Raw genomic sequence first — 24,084 nt, forward strand, 5'->3', positions numbered from 1 at the left:
TCATATAAATCAGGACATAGGAGAGGAGTTGCTATTCTTATCTTAAGTAGGCTAAATTTTGAAAAAGTATTCGAAATGGGAGATAAAGAGGGCAGATATATTTTGGTAAGGGGGACTATAGACGGAAATTCAGTTACTCTATTGAATATATATGCACCCCCGGGAAGTGATATTGGTTTCTTTCAGAAAATTACTGATATTATGGTAGCGGAAACAGAAGGTCTCCTGATATGTGGGGGAGACTTAAATTTACAATTACAACCAAACTCACACTCTTCCAATAGAAAATCCTATGAAACAAAATCTTTACATAAGAAAGTTAATACACTTTTTGAGGATGTTGATTTAATTGATATATGGAGGGACCTTTTCCCCGACAGAAGGGATTATATTATTCTGCTCCCCATTCTGTATATACAAGAATAGACTATTTCATAACATTTGGAAAAGACAAAGACAAAATAAACACCTGTGGAATTGGGGCAATAGGTGTAAGTGACCATGCACCTATATATTTATCTGTTGATTTTGACCTACAACCAAAGAATACTATTTAGAAACTAAATTCAAGTCTACTCAATGATCCGTACTTTAAGGAACAAATTAAAAAAGAAATTGGTCTCTACTTAGAATTTAATGATAATGGAGAGGTTTCTTATAGCGATATCTTCATATAAGAAAAAAAAGGAATAAAACATTAGAGGAATTACAAAATAGGCTGAACAAACTAGAGAAAAAACACAAATTGAATTTGGCACAGGATACATTAGGGGAAATTAAAAGAATTAGGAATGAAATAAATAATTTGACTACGCAAGAAATCAGGAAAAACAATGTTTCTGAAACAGAGATATGAAAGTGGATCGAAATCTATGAAAATACTGGCATGGAAACTGAAAAAAAGATAGCAGAAAATACAATTCATAGAATTTGGGATTTAATAAAATAATAAAAATAATAAAAAATAAACTGTGAAATTCAAGAAGCTTTTGAAGTCTTTTACAAAACTCTATATTCCAAAGTTCCAGGGGAAAGCATAACCCAAATTGACACCTTCTTGAATTCTCTAGAGTTACCCACTTTAAACGAAGAACAAAATAGAATGATGACTGCTGACATAATTGAAGTTGAATTAAAAGCTGCAATTAGTAGGCTTAAATTAAGCAAGTCACTAGGATCAGATGGGTATACGGCAGAGTAGTACAAAGAATTTAAAAATGAGTTAATTCCTGTTTTACTCCCCACACTGAACTGGGCTCTAAAAAAGGCACAAATGCCACCCAGTTGGAAGGAAGCGATAAACTCAGCTATACCGAAAGAAGGCAAGGATAAAATGGAATGTGGGTCATTTAGACCAATATCCGTTCTTAATGTAGATTATAGATTATTTACCTCCATCATGGCCAAATGATTACAGGAGTTTCTACCTATACTGATACGTAACGATCAGACAGGTTTTATACGACAACGCCAGACAATATACGAAGGACACCTCACATTATGGATCATATACAAAACAATAAAATCGAAGCAATAGTGGTAAGCATGGATGCTGAAAAAGCATTTGATTCGGTTAATTGGAATTTTCTTCACAGAGGTTTACATAGATTTGGTTTCCAAGATACAACTATTAAAATTATACAGACACTATATGACAATCCTACTGCTAGGATTAAAATCAATGGATATTTATCAAATAGTCTTACCCTAGAAAGGGGCATGAGACAGGGTTGTGCATGGTCACCGCTACTCTTCACGTTATATCTGGAACCATTAGCTCAATACATCAGAGAAAATGAAGGTATCAGGGGAATTACTATTAAAGGGACAGAGCATAAATTGGCTTGTTATACGGATGACATTTTGATCTATCTCGGGCAACCAACATACTCTTCACCTAAATTGATGCAATCCTTTGAACAATATGGTCAATTATCAGGATACAAGATCAACAAAGATAAAACCCAATTACTTTCATATTACTATAGCCCACCAAGAGAAATTCAAAGTTGATACCCCTGGGCATGGCACACAGAGTCTTTCAAATATTTGGGCATCATTATGCCAAAAGATTTGGCAAAATTATCAGAATGTAACTATCAGCCTTTATATAAAAAAATTAAGGAAGAATTGGCAAGACGGAACTTGATTCCTTTTTTCAGTCTCAGTTCAAGGACTGACTCTATTAAAATGAATATACTGCCCAGACTGTTATATCTCTTTCAGACCCTACCAATAGAGATTAATCAAAATCAATTCAATGAATGGAACAAGATGCTATCAAGGAATATTTGGCAGGGTAAAAGGCCTAGAGTTCATCTCAAAACTTTGTAATTAGCAAAGGAAAAAGGGGGATGGGGTCTTCCTTCTCTTAGAGATTATTATTTTGCAGCAGAGTTGAGAGCTGTGATATGTTGGTGTAACCCATCATATGACGCCCAATGGAAAAACATTGAAGAGCAGGTACTTCCCATCCCCATACAAGCAATTTTGGCTGTTAACAACCTGCAAAGGTCCATAAATACTATTGATAACTCATGGGTGAAATTGACTCTTAAAATATGGAAAACTACTATAAAAGAATATAATCTAGAGGGAGATATTGCAATTCTTAAATGGTGTGCATATGACTTGGATTTTACACCAAATAAACTGGATGCTAGATTTAAGGACTGGACAGCTGAAGGAATAACAGTTCTTTGCAACATAATGAAAGAAGGAACATTGTTCAGTTTTGAAATGCTTCAAGAGAAACACTTATTAGAAAAACAAGATTTTTATCGATATTTACAGATGTGACAATATGTTAATAAGACGCTTAAAAATGTAACCAAGGCAAATACAAGCTTGATCGAGCTCTTTAGAAAAGCATATAAATCAGATAATGGTAGTAGAATCATTTCAAGCATGTATAAGGGGTTGTCAAATCTAAAAACACATTCGACTTCAGACATTAAAACAAAATGGGAGAAGGAAGGAGGGATAATTATATCTGAGGAAGAATGGACAACAACATGGAGATATCAATGGAAGTGTACCAGTTCACAGAAATGGAGGGAGTTTGGATGGAAAAACTTGATAAGGTATTTTATTACACCCTCTCAGAAATCCCATTATGATAGTAACCTCCCTGTTTGCTGGAGAAATTGTGGAAATCAAAATGCAAATCATTATCATATTTTTTGGGACTGCCCTGTTATCAAAAACTATTGGAGGGGGAATACACAATACCCTACAAGACATCTTTAAATGTGAAATACCCTTAGAGAGTAAGACCATATATTTTAGATATATACCTCAAGAATGGTTGAAAAGAGATAAATATTTAATGAATATACTGTTGGTGGCTGGTAAAAAGACTCTTACTTGGAAATGGTTATCACAGGAGAGCCCAACTTTAAATACATGGATGGAAATTACAATGGACATTTACAAAATGGAGAAGATAACAGCATAAGCTGGAACAATTTGATTCACACTGGGAAAAATGGTTTAACTACGTAATGCCTCATAGGCCTGATTTTATTCTCACAAATCAATGAATCTGTTGTAAAAAAAAAGATCACTGCCTCCTTGTACATAGTTCTTTCCTTTTGCTTGTTTTTTCTTTCCACTCTTTTCTATAAGTATATACCTCTGATAAATACTTTGTGGAGATTTGCGATATATATGATTATATGATATCTTTGTACAATGTCTGAAATACATCTTATGGAAATGTTTGATGATGAACTTCAATAAAAAAATAGATTACAAAAAAAGAAAGGATGTATTGAAACTGGAGAGGGTTCAAAGGAGGTTCATGAAAATGATCCCAGGATTAATGGCTTGTCATATGAAAAGCATTTGATGGCTCTGAGCCTACACTCATTGGAGTTCAAGAGTGAGGAGTGACCTCTCAATGAAATTTATCAAATGGTGAAAGACCTCAATAAAGTGGATATGGAGAGGATGTTTCCTATGGTAGGTGAGTCTTGGACCAGAGGACACTGCCTCAGAAGAGAGGAGTGTCCTTTTACAATGGAGTTGAAAAGGAATTTCTTTAGCCAAAGACTAGTGAGTCAGTGGAAATTCTTTGCCAGAGAAGCTGTGAAGGTCAAGTCTTTATGTATATTTTAAGGCAGAGGTTGATATACTTTTGATTGGTCAGGGCGTGAGGGGTTATGAGGAGAAGGCAGGTGATTGGGGCCAAGAAGAAAATTGGATCAGCCATGATGAAATGGCACAGTAGACTCGATGGGCCAAATGGGCCAATTTTTCTCCTACATCTTATGGTCTTATGACACATTCCACTAGTTTTCACTAATGCTTCCTTACCAGAGTAAGCTTCAAGGCTCCTTTAATCTGTAAGATAAAAAAGTGAACTATTAAAACATGTATAACTACAGTTCAAACTAATGGACACTAACCAAACAACTTTAAGTAAATAAACCATTTGGTATGGTAACTATTTTGATCAAGACTGCAAGAAAGCTCAGCAGACCTCAAGAAAAAGCCTCTCATCCACGTACTTTGCCTTGGGTTAAGGTAACCCTAATCCCAACCCTCTTTGCCTTGGTAAAGTAACCAACATAATCAAAGTCCCTTCTTTCTGCAAATATATTTTCTTCTTTCCTCCCAGTAGGCAGAAGATACAAACACTTACTAACAGGCTGAAGGTCAGCTGCATTCTTGCTTTTGCATGAGTATTGAATGGTCCTGTTGTGCGCTAAAATGAACTCCTGGCCCACAATCTACCTCACCATGGCCATACACCTTATTGTCTACCTTCATTGCACTTTGTGAATGCACCACTTAACTTGGCATTCTTTTATTACTTGTTCATTGTGTGGATAGTATTCCAAACAAAGCTTTTCACTGTACATAAGAAATAGGAGCAGGAGTAGGCCATCTGGCCCATCAAGCCTGCCCCGCCATTCAATAAGATCATGGCTGATCTGTCCTTAAATCAGCTCCATCTACTTGCCTTTTCCCCATAACCCTTAATTCCCCTATTATGTAAAAATCTATCTACCTATATCTTAAATATATTTAGTGAAGAAGCCTTAAGTGTTTCCCTGGGCAGAGAATTCCACAGATACATCACTCCATTAGTTCTAGTTTCACCTACCAATGGAAACAACTTTCCTATTTCTATCTTATCTATCCATTTGAAAATTTTGTATGTTTCTATAAGATCCCCTCTCATTCTTCTGAACACCAGAGAGTATAGCCCCAGGTGACTCAACCTCTCTTCATAGGTTAACCCCTTCATCCCTGGAATCAACCTGGTGAACCTCCTCTGCACTGCCTCCAAAGCCAGAATATGCTTCCTCAAGTATGGAGACCAGAAATGCACACAGCACTCCAGGTGTGGCCTTACCAGTACCCTGTATAATTGCAGCATGACTTCCCTGCTCTTGAATTCAATCCCTCTAGCAATTAAGGCCAACATTCTATTTGCCTTCTTAATAACCTGTCATACCTGCAAGCCAACTTTTTGCGATTCATGCACAAGCACTCCCAAGTCCCTCTGTACAACAACATGTTGTAATCTTTCACCATTTAAATAATAGTCTGCTCTTCTATTATTCCTTCCAAAATGGATGATCTTGCATTTACCAATGTTGTATTCCATTTGCCAGACCTTGGCCCACTCACTTATAAATATAGTAACATAGAAAATCTACAGCACAATACAGGCCCTACAGCCCACAAAGTTGTGCCCAACATGTCCCTACTTTACAAATTACTAGGATTTCCCATAGCCCTCTATTTTTCTAAGCTCCATGTACCTATCCAAAAGTCTCTTAAAAGAGCCTACTGTATCCGCCTCCACCACCGTTGCCGGCAGCCCATTCCACGCACTCACCACTCTCTGAGTAAAAACTCACCCCTGACATCTCCTCTGTACCTACTCCCAAGCACCTTAAACCTGTGTCCTCTTCTGGCAGCCATTTCAGCCCTAGGGAAAACCCTCTGACTATCCACACGATCAATAACTCTCAACATCTTATACACCTCTGTCAGGTCACCTCTCATCCTCCTTCACTCCAAGGAGAAAAGGCCGAGTTCACTCAACCTATTCTCATAAGGCATGCTCCCCAATCCAGGTAACATCCTTGTAAATCTCCCCTGCTCCTTTTCTATGGCTTCCATATCCTTCCTGTAGTGAGGCAATCAGAACTGAGCACAGTACTCCAAGTGGGGTCTGACCAGGGTCCTATATAGCTGCAACATTACCTCTCGGCTCCTAAATTCAATTCCACGATTGATGAAGGCCAATACACTGTAAGCCTTCTTAACCACAGAGTCAACCTGTGCAGCTGCTTTGAGCGTCCTATGGACTCAGACCCCAAGATCCCTCTGATCCTCCACACTGTCAAGAGTCTTACCATTAATACTATATTCTGCCATCATATTTGACCTACTAAAGTGAACCACTTAACCTATCTATATCCTTCTGCAGACTCTCTACATCTTCTGTACAATTTGCTTTTGCACTAGAGTGTCATCAGCAAATTTTGCTACACTACTCTCAGTCCCCTCTTCCAAATCATCAATGTAAATGGTAAACAGCTGCGGGACCAGCACTGACCCCTGCGGCACCCCACTCACCACTGACTGCCAACACCCAACTCTCTGCCTTCTATCAGTTAACCAATCCACTATCTATGCCAATACATTTCCTCCGACTCCACATATCTGTATCTTATTCATAAGTCTCTTGTACAGCACCGTATCAAATGCCTTCTGGAAATCCAAGTATTTGACATCCACCTGTTCTCCTCTATCCACTGTACTCATTATGTCCTCAAAGAACTCCAGTAAGTTTGTCAAACAGGACCTGCCCTTTCTAAAGTACTTTGGTACTTTAACAATATGAACCAAATTGCCAAATATAAAATGAAGTATGACTGCCTTTTGCACAATTTATTCGTGTTCTGTGAGTATGGGTTACCTTTTCATCTTTCACCTGCTCCTCCAGGCTGGGCTGGCTGTTTTGAAGCAGAGTTTGAGCATTTTTTATTTCCTTCTGTTCAAGTGAAAAAATAAAGACATGCATTTAAGAAATTCAAAGGAAACGCGGGCTTCATCACTGCATGTTGGAAATAAAATAAAGTTATTGAATTGGATCTTGTCATGGAATACCCCAAATATCTATGGTAAAACAAACTGTACATTAATAAACATTGCACAGGTACAATAGTAGTCGACGTTTCAGGCTGAGACCCTTCATCAGTCAGGCCAAATGAAGGGCCTTGGTGAGAAACATCGACTGTTCATTCTTTTCATACATGCTGCCTGGCCTGCTGAGTTCCTTCATCATTTTGTGTGTGTTGCTTTGGATTTTCAGCACCTGCAGATTTTTTCATGTTTGTGTACAATATCTACAACTTGATTAACTTTCACAGACAAATAAAAAGAACCACAAGAGTCATAGAGAAGTGCAGCACAGAAACAGACCCTTCAGCCCATCTTTTTCATGTCAAAACCACTTAAATTGCTTACTCTAATTGACCTGCACTAGGGCCTCAGCCTTCCATGCCAGGACTATCCATGGACCTATCCAAACCTCTCTTAAATGTTGAAATCGAGCTCGCAAGCACCACTTGTGCTGGCAGCTCATTCCACACACTCATGACCCTCTGAGTGAAGAAGTTTCCTTTCACATTCTTCTTTCACTTCTCACCAATCACCCTTAACTCAGCAGAATAAGCCTGCTTGCATTTACTCTATCTATACCCCTGTAGCATCCGTGCCCCCAATTTACCCCCGTTTGCATGGGGTGAACTGCCGTCGCTCTGCCAATAGTGTTATACTTCAGTGTAAATATGGTGTAATGCCCCCCCCAGTACACGCTTGCAACACAAATATCAGACAATACACCAAAGTCAAGTAAATAATTGCAACTTTATAGCTATTTCTTACTTATTCCTTAGTGATGGGTTAGTAGAAAAAGATAAGCTAAAGATGCCAACTCATTAAGTTTCACACACAAAATGCTGGTAGAACATAGTAGGCCAGGCAGCATCTATAGGGAGAAACACTGTTGACGTTTTGGGCCGAGACCCTTCATCAGGACTAACTGAAAGGATAGATGGTAAGAGATTTGAAAGTAGGACAGGGAGGGGAAAATACAAAGTGATATAAGATCGGAGGGGATGGGGTGAAGCTGAGAGCCGGAAGGGTGATTGGCAAAAGGGATACAGAGCTGGAGAAGGGAAAGGATCATGGGATAGATGGCCTAGGGAGAAAGAAAAGGGGAAAGAAAAGGATCAGCTATGAATTGAATGGCAGAGCAGACTAGGCCTCCACAGATGCCTGTGGCACAGAATTCCACCGATTCATTACTCCCCGGCTGAAGTAATTCTTCCTCATCTCCATTCAAAAAGGATGCCCCTCTGTACTAAGGCTGTGTCCATAGGTCTTAGACCAGGCATGGGCAAACTACGGCCCGCGGGCCATATGCGGCCTGTTAAGCTTTTTAATCCGGCCCGCAGAACTTGATGAAATTATATTAATAAACCTTGTTAATGTTTTTTCCCCGCAATTCTGGCGTTTTCCCAATAGATGACGCACTCTACATACATTGACCTTTGTTGAGGTGCAGCGTATTACTCCACATTTGTGCTTTACTTTGTGACCTTGTGGCAACCCATTTCCTGGCACATCCGAACTGGCTCACAATTAGCCAGCGTTCCGGCTAAGGGAGATAGCCTGCGGGGATTTGCGAGCACAGAGCTCCGCATATTGGCACGCTCTCACTGTTCTGTCATTGTGCGGGTCGTTGTTGAGTTTTGGCACGGGGACAATTGAATAAGAAGGAGCAGGACAAGTAGACCTGCATCTCCTACCGTTTTTGAAATAAAGACAGTCAAGAGGAGAGTGATGATGATAATATCTTGAAGGATAACAGAATTTTCAGTACTTTAAAATAATAACTGTTACTATTAAACAAAGCTGTATTTTATTCATTTAATTTTCAGTGTTTTAAAAGACATTTCAATAAATAACTAAATACCATGGGACTTCAAAGACAGATATTTTGTTGTAATGCATTTGTTCATTTTCAATTGAAATTAAAGCACATGTTTTCTACATATCCCATGATATTCTATTTTCTTTTATGAGGTTTATTACCAAAACACTCCGTCTATCTGCTCCTGGTCCGGCCCCCCTGTCAAATTTTAGAACCCTTTGTGGCCCTCAAGTCAAAAAGTTTGCCCACCCCTGTCTTAGACTCTTCCACCATAGGAAACAACCTCTCACACATCCACTCAATTAAGGCCTTTCTCCATTCCTGCCTCTCTTAACTCCGATGAGAATAAGAAAAAATCAAAATGGCTCCCGCCGCACTCCCATTCTGATCCTCCGACTTCCTTCTCCAAATGAAACCCAATTTAGAATCTCTGCCCTTCTTAAATCTGCCCCGCTTCACACGCCTGCGCAGTCCCACTTGTCTTAATTCCGATCCCGTGCCGTCCGAATTGCTTCTGGAAATTCCAGCCATTGCAACTCTGCTGTCATTCCTGCTAGTGTTCTTTTCCAATTTTGGCCAACTCTTCTCTCTTGCCTCTGTAACTCCCTTTACTCCTCCATGATACTGATACATCTGACCTTAATTTCTCTTTCCTGTTTCAGGGTGAATTTGATCATATTATGATCCTTTGCCCCTAAGAGTTGTTTTACCTTAAGCTCTCTGATTAATCCTGGTTCATTGCACAAGACCAAATCCAAAGTAACTGATCCACTGGTGGGCTCAACCATAAGCTGCTCTAAAGAGCCATCTCATAGGCACTCAAGAAATTCCCCCTCTTATAATCCAGCACCATCTTGATTTTCCAATATATCTCCGTATTGAATCTACCCATGACTACTGCAACATTGCGATTTGGCATGCATTTTCTATCTCCCATTGTAATTTGTAGGCCACATCCTTACTACTGCTTGGGGGCCTGTATACAACTCCCATCAGCATCTTTTCACTCTTGCAGTTTCTTAGCTCTATCCACAATGATTCAACACCTAAACCGCGACTCCTTTGCTTGCATCTTCGGAAACAGCTCTATTTCCATCTTTAATATCTTTATTTTTCTCTTTCAGGGTTCTTTTCAAGACCCTGACCTGGAGTTACATGCTGATTATAGTTCTTTGCAGGAATGGGATTCATTCTCGGCGTTTCAGGACTGGCTGTTGTTCGGCATGCTAAGGGCTCGCTTGGCTTTGGAAGCCTAGGATCTTGGGCCTCTGGAGACAGGAGGATTGAGGGTTGGTGTCATGACAGGAGAGCCACGTGTTGTTAGGGGAAATTGGAATATTTGTGGCTGTGTGCCCAGAGACTCGTGATCTTTGAGCACAGAGCTCAAATAAAGCAACGTGGACTTTTAACATTGTAATCTAGCGAGTTGTCGCTGTGAAAACGGAGACACCTCTTTCTTCTTAATTAGGGAGAGAGAGAACCTGTGGTGTGTGAAATACAATAACAGACAATAGAGAATAGGTGCAGGAGTAGGCCATTCGGCCCTTTGAGCCAGCACCGCCAATGTGATCGTGGCTGATCATCCACAATCAGTACCCCGTTTCTGCCTTCTCCCCATATCCCTTGACTCCGCTTTCTTTAAGAGTTCTATCTAATTCTTTCTTGAAAGCATCCAGGGAATTGGCCTCCACTGCCTTCTGAGGCAGAACATTCCACAGATCCACAACTCTCTGAATGAAAAAGTTTTTCAACTCTGTTCTAAATGGCCTACCCCTTATTCTTAAACTGTGGCCTCTCGTTCTGGACTCCTCCAACATCGGGAACATTTTTCCTGCCTCTAGCGTGACGAATTCCTTAATAATCTTAAATGTTTCAATCAGATCCCCTCTCATCCTTCTAAATTCCAGTATATACAAGCGCAGTCGCTCCAATTTTTCAACATATGACAGTCCCGCCATCCTGGGAATTAACCTCATGAACCCCCCCATCCTGGGAATTAACCTCATGAACCTACCGGGTGAACAATGTAGCCTTTGGGGTTACTCCAAGTCTGTGTCTTTACTGCTGCATTGAGTGCTCTGTGGCAGGTGCTGATGCTTTTTTTTGGCCACGTGGGGGAGGGTAATTGTTACTTTGCTGCTGCTTATGCGCAGGACAGGGAGCTGGGGTGGGGGATCTTTTGGGTTCTAACATTCGACTGTCGTTCATTTTCTGGGGCACTCCTTTGTTTTCATGGATGGTTGTGACGAAAAAGCATTTCAGGATGTATATTGTATACATTTCTCTGACATAAATGTACCTTTTCTCCTCTGTACCTACTCCCAAGCACCTTAAACCTGTGTCCTCTTGTGGCAACCATTTCAGCCCTAGGGAAAGAGCCTCTGATTATCCACATGATCAATGCCTCTCATCATCTTATACACCTCTATCAGTCACCTCTCATCCTCCATTGCTCCAAGGAGAAAAGGCAAAGTTCACTCAACCTATTCTCATAAGGCATGCTCCCCAATCCAGGCAACATCCTTGTCAATCTCCTATGCACCCTTTCAATGGCTTCCACATCCTTCCTGTAGTGAGGCGACCAGAATTGAGCACAGTACTCCAAGTGGGGTCTGACCAGGGTCCTATATAGCAGCAACATTACCTCTCAGCTCCTAAATTCAATTCTACAACTGGTGACGGCCAATACACCATATGCCATCTTAACCACAGAGTCAACCTGCACAGCTGCTTTGAACGTCCTATAGATTCAGACCCCAAGATCTCTCTGATTCTCCACACTGCCAAGAGTCTTACCATTAATACTATATTCTGTCATCATACTTGACCTACCAAAATGAACCACTTCAAACTTATCTGGTTTGAACCCCCATCTGTCCTTCTCAGCCCAGTTTTGCATCCTATCAATGTCCTGCTGTAACCCTCCACACTATCCACAACACCTCGAACCTTTGTGTCATCAGCAAACTTACTAACCCACCCCTCCACTTCCTCATCCAGGTCATTTATAAAAATCACTTAGAGTAAGGGTCCCAGAACAGATCCCTGAGGCACACCACTGGTCACTGACCTCCATGCAGAATATGACGTGTCTACAATCACTGTTTACTTCTCTGGGCAAGCCACTTCTGGATCCACAAAGCAATGTCCCCTTGGACCCCATGCCTCCTTACTTTCTCAATAAGCCTTGTATGGGGTACCTTATCAAATGCCTTGCTGAAGTCGATATACACTACATCTACTGCTCTTTCTTCGTCAATGTGTTTAGTCACATTCTCAAAAAATTCAATTAGGCTCGTAATGCATGACCTGCGCTTGACAAAGCCATGCTATTCCAAATCATATTATACCTCTCTAAATGTTCTTAAATCCTGCCTCTCAGAATCTTCTCCATCAACTTACCAACCACTGAAGTAAGACTCACTAGTCTATAATTTCCTGGGCTATCTCTACTCCCTTTCTTGAATAAAGGAACAACATCTGCAACCATCCAATCCTCTGGAACCTCTCCCATCCCCATTGATGATTCAAAGATCATCACCAGAGGCTCAACAATCTCCTCCTTGCCTCCGACAGTAGCCTGCGGTATATCCCTCCAGTCTTGGCGACTTATCCAACTTGATGCTTTCCAAAATCTCCAGCACATCCTCTGTCTTAATATCTACATGCTCAAGCTTTTTAGTCTGCTGCAAGTTATCACTACAATTACCAAGGTCCTTTTCCACAGTGAATATTGAAGTAAAATATTCATTAAGTACCTCTGCTTTTTCCTCTGGTTCTATACACACTTTCCCACTGTCACACTTGATAGGTCTATTCTTTCACGTCTTATCTTCTTGCTCCACATACTTGTAGAATGCCTTGGGGTTTTCCTTATCCTGCCTGCCAAGGCCTTCTCATGGCCCCTTCTGGCTCTCCTAATTTCCTTCCTGTTGCCTTATAATCTTCCAGCTCTCTAGCATTACCTAGATCTCTGAACCTTTTGTAAGCTTTTCTTTTCTTCTTGACTAGATTTATTACAGCCTTTGTACACCACGGTTCTTGTACCCTATCAAAACTTCCCTGTCTCACTGGAACGTACCCATGCAGAACTCCACACAAATATCCCCTGAACATTTGCCATATTTCTTCCATACTTTTCCCTGAGAACCTCTTCCCAATTTAAGCTTCCAATTTCCTGCCTGATAGCCTCATAATTCCCCTTACTCCAAATAAACGCTTTTCGAACTTGTCTGTTCCTATCTCTCTCCAATGCTATTGTAAAGGAGATAGAATTATGATCACTATCTCCAAAATGCGGTCCCACTAAGAGATCTGACACCTAACCAGGTACATTTCCCAATACCAAATCAAGTACAGTCTCTCCTCTTGTAGGCTTATCTACATATTGTGTCAAGAAACCTTCCTGAACACACCTAACAAACTCCATCCCATCTAAACCCCTCGGTCTAGGGCGGGGGTCGGCAACCTGCGGCTCCCGAGCCATTTGTGGCTCTTTCACCTCTGTGCTGCGGCTCCCTGTGGCTTTGGGAAATAATTGGTCAGTATTTAATTAAAATGTATTTTATGTTAGTTTGTTAGCTTTTGAAATGTAATTCTAAATTTGAAGATTATGGTGATCTTGTACAATCTAAGTGTGGCGACACATTTCCTCACAATTAGCCAGCATTCCGGCTAAGGGAGATAGCCTACGGGGGTTTGTGAGTACGCGTCTTTTGCAGCATCTGCGTCCATGGGGGCTGGGTTGAGGGAGGCTTAAAAGCAAGGCTGTTTAGTTCGAATAAAGTTATTCGACTGCAGTTTACTGACTGCGTGAGCACACCGCTACAACGTGTTTTTATCGCTATTAATATACGTCACCACTGCCAATACCTGACACCCGCCAGTGCGCGATTTCTTTAATTTTTCGATCCAAGGTAAGCCAACTATGGAGAATTCTAAAAAAAGAAAAGTGACTGAAGAAAACAGAACGTTTAATGATACGTGGACAGATTCATTTGCTTTCACTGTTGACGAGACTGGTTTACCGGTATGCTTAATATGCAATGAGAAACTAGCAAACAACAAAAAGTCAAATGTCGCAAGGCATTTCCAGAATAAACACGCAGCCTTTGCTCAAAAATATCCGGATGGAGATGAGAGAAAAAAAGCCGTTTCGGAACTGATGCGGAAGGTTGATCTGAGCAAAAATCATTTCCAGAAATGGATGAAGTCTGAAAAATCAACGACATACGCCAGTTATATTGCCGCTCAGGAAATAGTCAGGCACGGGAAGCAGTTTACAGATGGTGAATATATAAAAGAATCTTTCATTAAGATTTCAGAACATCTATTCACGGACTTTAAAAACAAGAGTGAAATTGTGCAGAAAATCAGGGATATGCCCCTCTCTGCAAAGACAGAACCATAAAAATGGCAGAAGACATCACAAGACAGCAAATTAAAGACATCAATTCAGCTGTGGCCTACTCGATTGCCTGTGACGAGTCTAAAGACAAAGGTGATATTGAACAAATAGCGTTGTTCTGCCGGTATGTAAACTCTGCCGGGCCACAGGAAGAACTGATTGAGTTGATACCTCTAAAAGACCAAACACGGGGGGAGGACATCTGTGAGGCTGTCTTGAATTGTTTAAGAGCCAAAGGAATAAAGACCACCCATCTGGTGTCAGTAGCTACTGATGGGGGCACCGAATATGACGGGAACGCACAAGGGAATTGTGGCTTTACTGCAGAAGTCGCTGGACAGAAAGCTGCTGACTTTTCACTGCATCTTGCACCAAGAGGCACTATGCGCTCAAACATTTCCTCCGGAATGCACAGAAGTAATGGATGTTGTCATTCAGATTGTCAATAAAATAATGGCAAAAAGTTTAAATCACCGTCAATTCCGTTTGTTACTGGACGAGCTGGAAATTGCATATTCTGATCTCCTGCTGCACAACAAAGTCTGATGGTTGTCCAGGGGGGAGGTGCTGAAACGCTTTGTCGCGTGTCTGGAAGAAGTGAAAACTTTCCTGGGCAGCAAAGGGCTCAACTTTCCTGAGCTGGAACAGCCAGAGTGGCTGGAAAAGCTACACTTCATGGTAGACATGACAGCGCACCTGAACACGCTGAACACAGCTCTTCAACGGGGTAAGGACGTACAGCCCTGTACATGTTGGAGGATGTTTTGGCATTCGAGCGCAAGTTGACGTTGCTTGCCAGAGATTTACAGAAAGGCACATTGTCTCACTTCCCCAATTTGAGAGAGTTCAAACAAGGTCACGACATGATAAATTCGGAGTATTTACATTCTGCAATCATCGCAATGCAAACATCGTTTGGGAAACGCTTCTGTGAGTTCAGAGAGGAAAAAAACACATTATCCTTCCCGGTCACTCCCCTAAGCATCGATCCATCCCTACTAAATACGACTGCATTGTCAGGTGTGAGTCAACCTGAACAAGTATGATAAATATTTTAATTGCCTATTATTTTACGTATATTCATATGTTTTCATTGTTCAGTGAAATAGTCCTTTTATTTTTCAGGTTGACAGCTGGCTGACGTTATTTTTGGTTTGCTGCTGGCGGCAAATTTAAGTTTGGCGTTTTTCATAAATACAAGAAGGACTCAAATAGACGTTGAGTATTTTACTTAAAAGTAACCTTCAACCCAACGTCTTTTTTTCGGAGTTCAAAATGTTTTTGTTGCATGCAGAAATGTAATTTCATTTTCTCTGCAGGAGTTCATCAATTTCATAAATGCAACACATTATAGTTTGTTTATACATAGCATAAAGGCAAAACAAAACGTTGTTTGCAGTGTTATTTCATTTTAAATGTCAAGCGGGTTTTGCGGCTCCCAGTGTTTTCTTTTCTGTGGGAAACGGGTCCAAGTGGCTCTTTCAGTGGTAAAGGTTGCTGACCCCTGGTCTAGGGAGATGCCAATCGATATTTGGGAAGCGGTAATCTCCCATCACAACAACTCTGTTATTATTACACCTTTCCAGGATCTGTTTCCCTATCTGCTCCTCAATATGTAGTGAGCTTCTCTCACCACACATTGCCTCTGTTTGTAAACCAGCTGCCTCATCTTCAGCACTATTATCCGCCTTCCCTATGATACTTCTTGAATTGAAATACAGGCAGCTCGAGACACTAGTCGCAGCATTTTCGACCCTTTGATTCCTAACTTAGGCTGAGGTCTCCCATCCTCTCCACAAACTGTTCTGGCACTCTGCTTCGCATCCCTCTGCAACTCTCATTTAAACTTCACTGTGTTATATAACAATACTACCCCACTAGGGTATTAGTCATGTTCCAGTTCAGATACCACTGGCCAATGATCCAAAAAATCTTATGTCCTCCCTCCTGCACCAACACATTAGCTATGTATTAAACTGTATAATCTTCCTATTTCTAGCCTCACTTGCACATGCAGCAATCCTGAGATCATAACCCTTTTACTTAGCACCTAAATCCCTGAACTCCTTACGCAGAACCTCGTCACTTGTCCAATCCATATCATTGGTACATACATAGACCACAACTTGCAGCTACAAACTCTCTCACTTAAGAATGTTGAGGACTTGATCCGAGATGTCCTAGACCATGGCACCCGGAAGGCAACAGGAATGAGGCCCAGTCTCATTCCCTAATAGCAGATACAGTATCACATGCTCTCTCATTGAGGTTTCTATGTACTGATGAAGGAAATTTTTCCTGAACACATTTGACAAACTCTATCCCATCTAGACCTTCTACAGTATTGGTTTCCTGGTCAATGTTTGGTAAGTTAAAATCACTACTATAAAAACCTTATGCTTCTTTCAACAGTCTGTGATCTCTTTACAAAAATGTTTCTCTAAATCTCTATGATCATTGTTTGGTCAACAAAATAAGCTCTGCCAATGTGGTCATACCTTTCTTATTTCTCAGTTCTACCTGTAACAGCTCACTAGTCGAGTTTTCCAGTCTGTCCTGAATGAGCACTACCGTGACATTTTCCAACTTCTAACACCACCCTACCTCTTTTAATCCCTCCTGCTCTGTCATATCTAAAACAGAAGCCTGGAATATTGAATTGCCTGTCCTGCCCCTCCAAGCCTCACTCATGGCTGCAACATCATAACTCCAGGTCACAATAAGAGAAAATCTGCAGATGCTGGATATCCGAGCAACACACACAAAATGCTGGAGGAACTCAGCAGGCCAGGCAGAATCTATGGCAAAGAGTACATCTGATGTTTTGGGCCAAGACCCTTCAGCTGTACTGGAGAAAAAAAAGAGTAGATTTAAAAGGTGGGGAGGGAGAAACAACAGGCAACAGGTGAAACCAGGAGGGGAGGGGTGAAGTAAAGAGCTGGGAAGTTGATTAGAGAAAGAGATACAGGACTGGAGAAGGGGGAAACTGATAGGAGAGGACAGAAGGCCATGGAAGAAAGAAAGGTGGGAGGAGCACCAGAGGGTGGCGATGGACAGGCAAGGAGATAAGGTGAGATAAGGTGAATGGGCAATGGTGAAGGGAGGGAGGGGCATTACCAGAAGTTTGATAAATCAATGTTCATTCCATCAAGTTGGAGGATGCCCAGTCAGAATATAAAGGTGCTGCCACTCCACCCTAAGTGTGGCCTCATCATGACAATAGAAGAGGCCATGGATTGACATAGAAACATAGAAAATAGGTGCAGGAGTAGGCCATTCGTCCCTTCGAGCCTGCACTGCCATTCAGTATGATCATGGCTAATCATCCAACTCAGAACCCTGTACCTGCTTTCTCTCCATACCCCCTGATCCCTTTAGCCACAAGGGCCATATCTAACTTTCTCTTAAATATAGCCAATGAACCGGCCTCAACTGTTTCCTGTGGCAGAGAATTCCACAGATTCACCACTCTCTGTGTGAAGAAGTTTTTCCTCATCTCGGTCCTAAAAGGCTTCCCCTTTATCCTTAAAGTGTGACCCCTCATTCTGGACTTCCCCAACATCGGGAACAATCTTCCTGCATCTAGCCTGTCCAATCCCTTTAGAATTTTATACGTTTCAATAAGATCCCCCCTCAATCTTCTAAATTCCAGTGAGTATAAGCCTAGTCCATCCAGTCTTTCTTCATATGAAAGTCCTGTCATCCCAGGAATCAATCTTTGTACTCCCTCTATGGCAAGAAAGTCTTTCCTCAGATCAGGGGACCAAAACTGCACACAATACTCTAACTAGCCACGCTAACTAGCAACGCTACCCCACCTTCTTTTCTTTCCTGTCTATCCCTCCTGAATATTGAATATCCCTGGATGTTGAGCTCCCATCCTTGGTCACCCTGGAGCCATGTCTCTGTGATCCTAACTATATCATATTCATTAATAACTATCTGCACATTCAATTCATCCACCTTGTTACATCTTGACATCTCGGAGTGGGAATGGGAAGTGGAATTAAGATGGGCAATCAATAGGAGATCCCACTTCTTCTGGTGGACGAAGCACAGGCGCTCAACGCAGCAGTCTCCCAATCTACACCGGGTCTCACCGATATACAGGAGGCCACACCAGGGGCACCAGACATAGTACCGTAACTACATGTTGATCCATGATCTGAGTATATCCGCCTTTCCTACATACCTCTTCCATTGAAATATATGCAGCTCAGGACACTAGTCGCACCATGCTCAACCTTTTGATTCCTGACTCAATCCAAGATGCTCTGGACCCTGACCCCTGGGAGGCAACATACCATCCGAGAATCTTGTTCTCCTCCACAGAACCTCCTGTCCATTCCCCTAACTAATGAATCGCTTATCACCACAACAACTTAATTTATTTTTGCAAAGTCTACCTCATTTTTAATTTCAGTTCCATTTCTAATGGAACGTTTATTCTTGCACTCTAATGCATGGCAATCTCCCATGGTGATGTCAGATGCAATTTCCCACAGATCAACCTACAAAAGGTTGGGGTATGTTTATTGTGGGCAGTCCCTTCAAGACCACTAAATTTAATCACGATTAGCACAACTCAGAAATTAATGTGATTGTTTGTTACTCATAACATTTGCTTAGATTTATCAGATCCAGATTAGAAATAGTCTCTCATTTCCTCATAGAAAAGTTGCTTTGAAATACGACATAAAGAAATTTTTATCTCATCACTTACCTCCTTAATCTATGTGGGATGTTGCTGTGTTCAAAGGCAATTCCTTACAGCACAATTGCATACATAAAATATAGAACAAAGAACACTAAAGGGCAGTACAGGCCCTTCGGCCCACAATTTTGTACCAACCTTATAACCTACTCCATGATCAATCTGATCCTTCCCTCTGACATAACACTCCATTTTTCTATCATCCACATGCCTACCTAAGAATTTCTTAAATGTTCTTAGTGTATCTGCCTCTACCACTCTGTGCAAAAAAAAACTGATCATCTCCTGTTATACTTTCCTCCAATCACTTTAATAAAATGTTTTTCACCCTCCTTACATTAAAACTCACATCTTAAATGCTCTGGCCTACCTGGTGGAGTAAAAGGAAAATATGTAGATAATATAAATAATTATTTTTAAATACTAAGACCAATCTGTAAAAAGTTCACTGTACCATGGAAAACTCATTGCAAAGTTGCATGTAAAATTTGATTGTTGGTTTTAAATAAAATTCTGATTACATTGGATGCTAGTAATGTTGTAAGATCCAGGATATCCAGTCTTTTTAAATAAAATACTGCTTACATCTGATGCTAGTAATGTTGTAGGGTCCAGGATATCCAGCCACTGAAGAATCCTGCAGAGGAAAGACTAAAGAACACAACAGTCAAACTAACAGAGCAAAACAACATAAGCAAACATGTAACAATTAAATGATAAGTTGTTTATTAGTGTGGAAATTTAGAAGTTTCTTTACCTGATGCTGGAATATTTTTACAGCATGGGAAAGTCCAGGGTGGGATTTTGCAACAAGATTTTTTGTATTGTTGGACATGAATTTTCTTATCAACTTTTTTTTCATTTTTATTGTCCTTATTTTTTGACTTTGGAGTTAGCAAAGTTAATTTCTTAAATTAAGAGAGAAGCTTGTGATTAAAGCAGCATTTAAACATATGTTTCTCTATGGTTATACTTAAAAGACCACCATTAAATTCACTCAGGTAATTAACTGAAATTCCTTCAATAGCACCTCCCTCATAAAACCTCAGATACATAAAGAAGAAGCTGCTGCCAATTATCACCAGCATGTGTCATGAAATTTGTTAACTTATCAGCAGCAGTTCAATGCAATATGTAATATGGAAGAAAAAAAAACAAGTAAATCAATTACAGTATACTTATATTGAATAGATTAAAAATCTTGCAAAAAAACAGAATACATATTAAAAAAGTGAGGTAGTATGCAAAGGTTCAATGTCCACTTAGGAAAAGGATGGTAGAGGGGAAGAAGCTGTCCCTGAATCGCTCCGTGTGCGCCTTCAGGCTTTTGTATCTTCTACCTGACGGTAACAATGAGAAACGTCTTCACCATTGTTTTGGGAGATTTTAACAAGGCCAGTCTGAAAAAAATCACTAAGCAATTACCATCAACTTGCAATATCAGAGGAAACAACACCATTGCTACACCACCATCAAGTATGCCTACCATGTTATTCCACGTCCTCACTTCAGGAAGTCTGATCATCTGGCTGTACTTCTAATCTCTGAGTATAGGCAGAAACTGAAGACTGCAGCATCAACAGTGAGGACCAAGAAGGTTTGGACAAGGGAAGCATAAGAGCACCTACAGGACTGCTTTCAATTGGTGGACTGGACTATATTCAGAGACTCATCTTTGGATCTGGTTGAGTATGCTACAGTTGTTACCGACTTCACTAAAACCTGTGTGGATGAGTGCGTGCCTACAAAGACTTACTCTACATTCCCAAACAAAAAGTCTTAGATGAACCAGGAGGTACACCGTCTGCTGAAGGCTAGATTTGTGGCATTCAAGTCTGGCAACCCCGGTCTGTACCAGAAAACCAGGTATGATTTAGAGGGCTATTTCAAGGGCGAAGAGACAATTTCGAAAAAGGTTGGAGGCGATATCAGATGCACGGCAACTCTGGCAGGGTCTGCAAGACATTACCTCCTACAAAGTGAAACCCAATAGAATGAATGGCAGCGATGCTTCACTACCAGATGACCTCAACGCCTTCTATGCACGCTCTGAAAGGGAGAACACAACTACAGCTGTGAAGATTCCTGCTGCACCTGATGATCCTGTGATCTCTGTCTCAGAGGCCAATGTTAGAGAGGGAGAACCCTCTTTAAAGAGGGAGAACCCTCGCAAGGCAGAAAGTCCCAATGGAGTACTAGCAAGGCTCTGAAAACCTCTGCCAACCAACTAGCGGGTGTATTCAAGGACATTTTCAACCTCTCACTACTATGGGCAGAAGTCCCCACTTGCTCCAAAAAGGCAACAATTATACCAGTGCCTAAGAAGAATAATGTGGGCTACCTTAATGACTATTGCCCGGTAGCACTCATATCGACAGTGATGAAATGCTTTGAGATGTTGGTTATGACTAGAATGAACTCCTGCCTCAGCAAGGACCTGGACCCATTGCAATTTGCCTATTGCCACAATAGGTCAATGGCAGATGCAATCTCAGTGGCTCTCCACACAGCTTTAGACCACCTGGACAGCACAAACACCTATGTCAGGATACTGTTCATCGCCTATAACTCAGCATTTAATATCATCATTCCCACAATCCTGATTATACCTCCCCCTGCAATTGTATCTTTGACTTCCTAACCGTAAGATCAGTCTGTGCGGATTGGTAATAACATATCCACCTCACTGACAATCAACACTGGCGCACCTCAGTGGTGTGTGCTTAGCCCACTGCTCTACTCTCTGAATGCACACGACTGTGTGGCTACACATAGCTCAAATACCATCTACAAATTTACGAACAATACAACCATTGTTGGTAGAATCTCAGGTGGTGCGAGAGGGCACACAGGAGTGAGATATGCCAGCTAGTGGAGTGGTGCCGCAGCAATAACCTTGCACTCAATGTCAGTAAGATGAAAGAGCTGATTGCGGACTTCAGGAAGGGTAAGATGAAGGAGCACATACCAAAGCTCAGAGAGGGATCAGAAGTGGAGAGGTGAGCAGCTTCAGTTTCCTCGGTGTCAAGATCTCTGAGGATCTAACCTAGTCCCAACATATTGATGTAGTCATAAAGAAGGCAAGACAGTAGCTATACTTTATTAGGAGTTTGAAGAGATTTGGCATGTCAACAAATACACTCAAAAATTTCTATAGTTGTACTGTGGAGAGCATTCTGACAGGATGCATCACTGTCTGGTATGGAGGGGCTACTGCACAGAACCGAAAGACGCTGCAGAAGGTTGTAAATCTAGTCAGCTCCATCTTGGGAATCAGCCTACAAAGTACCCAGGACTAGGGAATGGTGTCTCAGAAAGGCAACGTCCATTATTAAGGAGCTCCAGCACCCAGGCATGCCCTTTTCTCACTGTTACCATCAGGTAGGAGATGCAGAAGCCTGAAGGCACACACTCAGTGATTCAGCAACAGCTTCTTCCCCTCTGCCATCCGATTCCTAAATGGACATTGAAGCTTTGGACACTACCTCACTTTTTTTTTTAAATACTGTATTTCTGTTTCTGCACATTTAAAAAAATCTATTCAATATACGTAATAGTTTATTTATTATTGTTTTTTTCTCTCTCTGTTAGATTATGTATTGCACTGAACTCCTGCTAAGTTAACAAATTTCACGTCACATGCCGATGATAATAAACCCGATTCTGATTCTGCCCTGGGTGCTGGAGATCCTTAAAATAGATGCTGCCTTTCTGAGACACCACTTCTTGAAGACGTCCTGGGTATTCTGTAGGCTAGTACCCAAAATTTACAACCCGCTGCAGCTTCTTTTGGCCCTGTTTCACCTTAGATGGTTGAAGAAGTTTGGTATGGGCCCATAAATCCTAAGAACTTTTTACAGGGGCACCATTGAGAGCATCCTGACTGGCTATATCATTGCCTGGTATGGGAACTGTACCTCCCTTAATCGCAGGACTCTGCAGAGAATGGTGCGGACAGCCCAGCGCATCTGTAATTGTGAACTTCCCATGATTCAGGACAATTACAAGGAAAGACCGATTAATTCACATTGATTTGAGTGTACTCTGTTACATTGACTGTTTTATTTATTATAAATTACTATAATTGCACATTTAAATGGAGATGTAACATAAAGATTTTTACTCCTCATGTATGTGTAGGATGTAAGAAATAAGGTCAATTATATTCAATTATGCAGTAGCCCCCCCCCCACCCCCATACCAATCAGTGATACAGCCTGTCAGAATGCTCTCCATGGTACATTTATATAAGTTTTTGAGTGTATTTGTTGACATGACAAATCTCTTCAAATTCCCAATGAAGTATAGCCGCTGTCTTGCCTTCTTTATAACTGCTTCGATATATTAGAACCAGGTTAGATACTCAGAGATCTTGACACACAGGAATTTGAAACTATTCATTCTCTCCACTTCTGATCCCTCTATGAGGTTTGGTATGTGTTCCTTCGTTTTATCCTTCCTGAAGTCCACAATATGCTCTTTCCAATTAGTAACGTTGAGTACCAGGTTATTACAGTGACCTCTCGTCTCCATCTGAGATTCTATCAACAATGGTTGTATCATCAGCAAATTTATAGATATTTGAGCTATGCCTAGCTACACAGTCATAGTTATAGAGACAGTAGAGTCGTGGGCTAAGCACACACCCGAGGTGCACCGGCGTTGATCGTCAGCAAGGAGGAAATGTTATCTCCAATCTGCACAGATTGTGGTCTTCCGGTTAGGAAGTCAAGGATCCAATTGCAGAGGGAGGTACAGAGGCCCAGGTTCTGTAACTTCTCAATCAGGATTGCGGGAATATTTAAAAATATATATTATTTCTGGGTTTTTTGCACGATTTTTAATCTAATCTGAACTATAGCAGTCACCTGAAGCCTTTGGAAAGATGACTCCAATATTGCCCTCTAGATTCACAGTAAGTTAAGAAAATTCTTATCAGAGTTCTCTCCCAAGCCAACATTCCCAGCTCTGAAATCCTAGTTGGATCTGTTGGGCATCATC

General features: G+C 41.1%; 1 protein-coding gene across 5 annotated transcripts in view; it reads right to left on the reverse strand.

Annotated features, from left to right (window-relative positions):
* sfxn4 (sideroflexin 4) overlaps positions 1 to 24,084 on the reverse strand; it is a 122,856-nt gene that overhangs the window by 98,022 nt on the left and 750 nt on the right. The window contains exons 1-4 of one of the 5 annotated variants that reach the window (XM_059947974.1): positions 19,841 to 20,091; positions 19,669 to 19,734; positions 6,941 to 7,015; positions 4,318 to 4,344 (exon numbers count right to left, since the gene is read on the reverse strand). In XM_059947974.1, the coding sequence (XP_059803957.1) occupies positions 4,318 to 4,344; positions 6,941 to 7,015; positions 19,669 to 19,734; positions 19,841 to 19,945 (273 nt within the window). In that variant the 5' untranslated portion in view covers positions 19,946 to 20,091. Of the gene's footprint in view, positions 1 to 4,317; positions 4,345 to 6,940; positions 7,016 to 19,668; positions 19,735 to 19,840; positions 20,092 to 24,084 lie in introns of those variants that run through there. The other 4 variants (XM_059947977.1, XM_059947973.1, XM_059947975.1 and 1 more) reach the window with 4 other exon arrangements.

This window comes from Hypanus sabinus, chromosome 22 (assembly GCF_030144855.1).
Source record: "Hypanus sabinus isolate sHypSab1 chromosome 22, sHypSab1.hap1, whole genome shotgun sequence".
Lineage (NCBI taxonomy): Eukaryota > Metazoa > Chordata > Chondrichthyes > Myliobatiformes > Dasyatidae > Hypanus > Hypanus sabinus.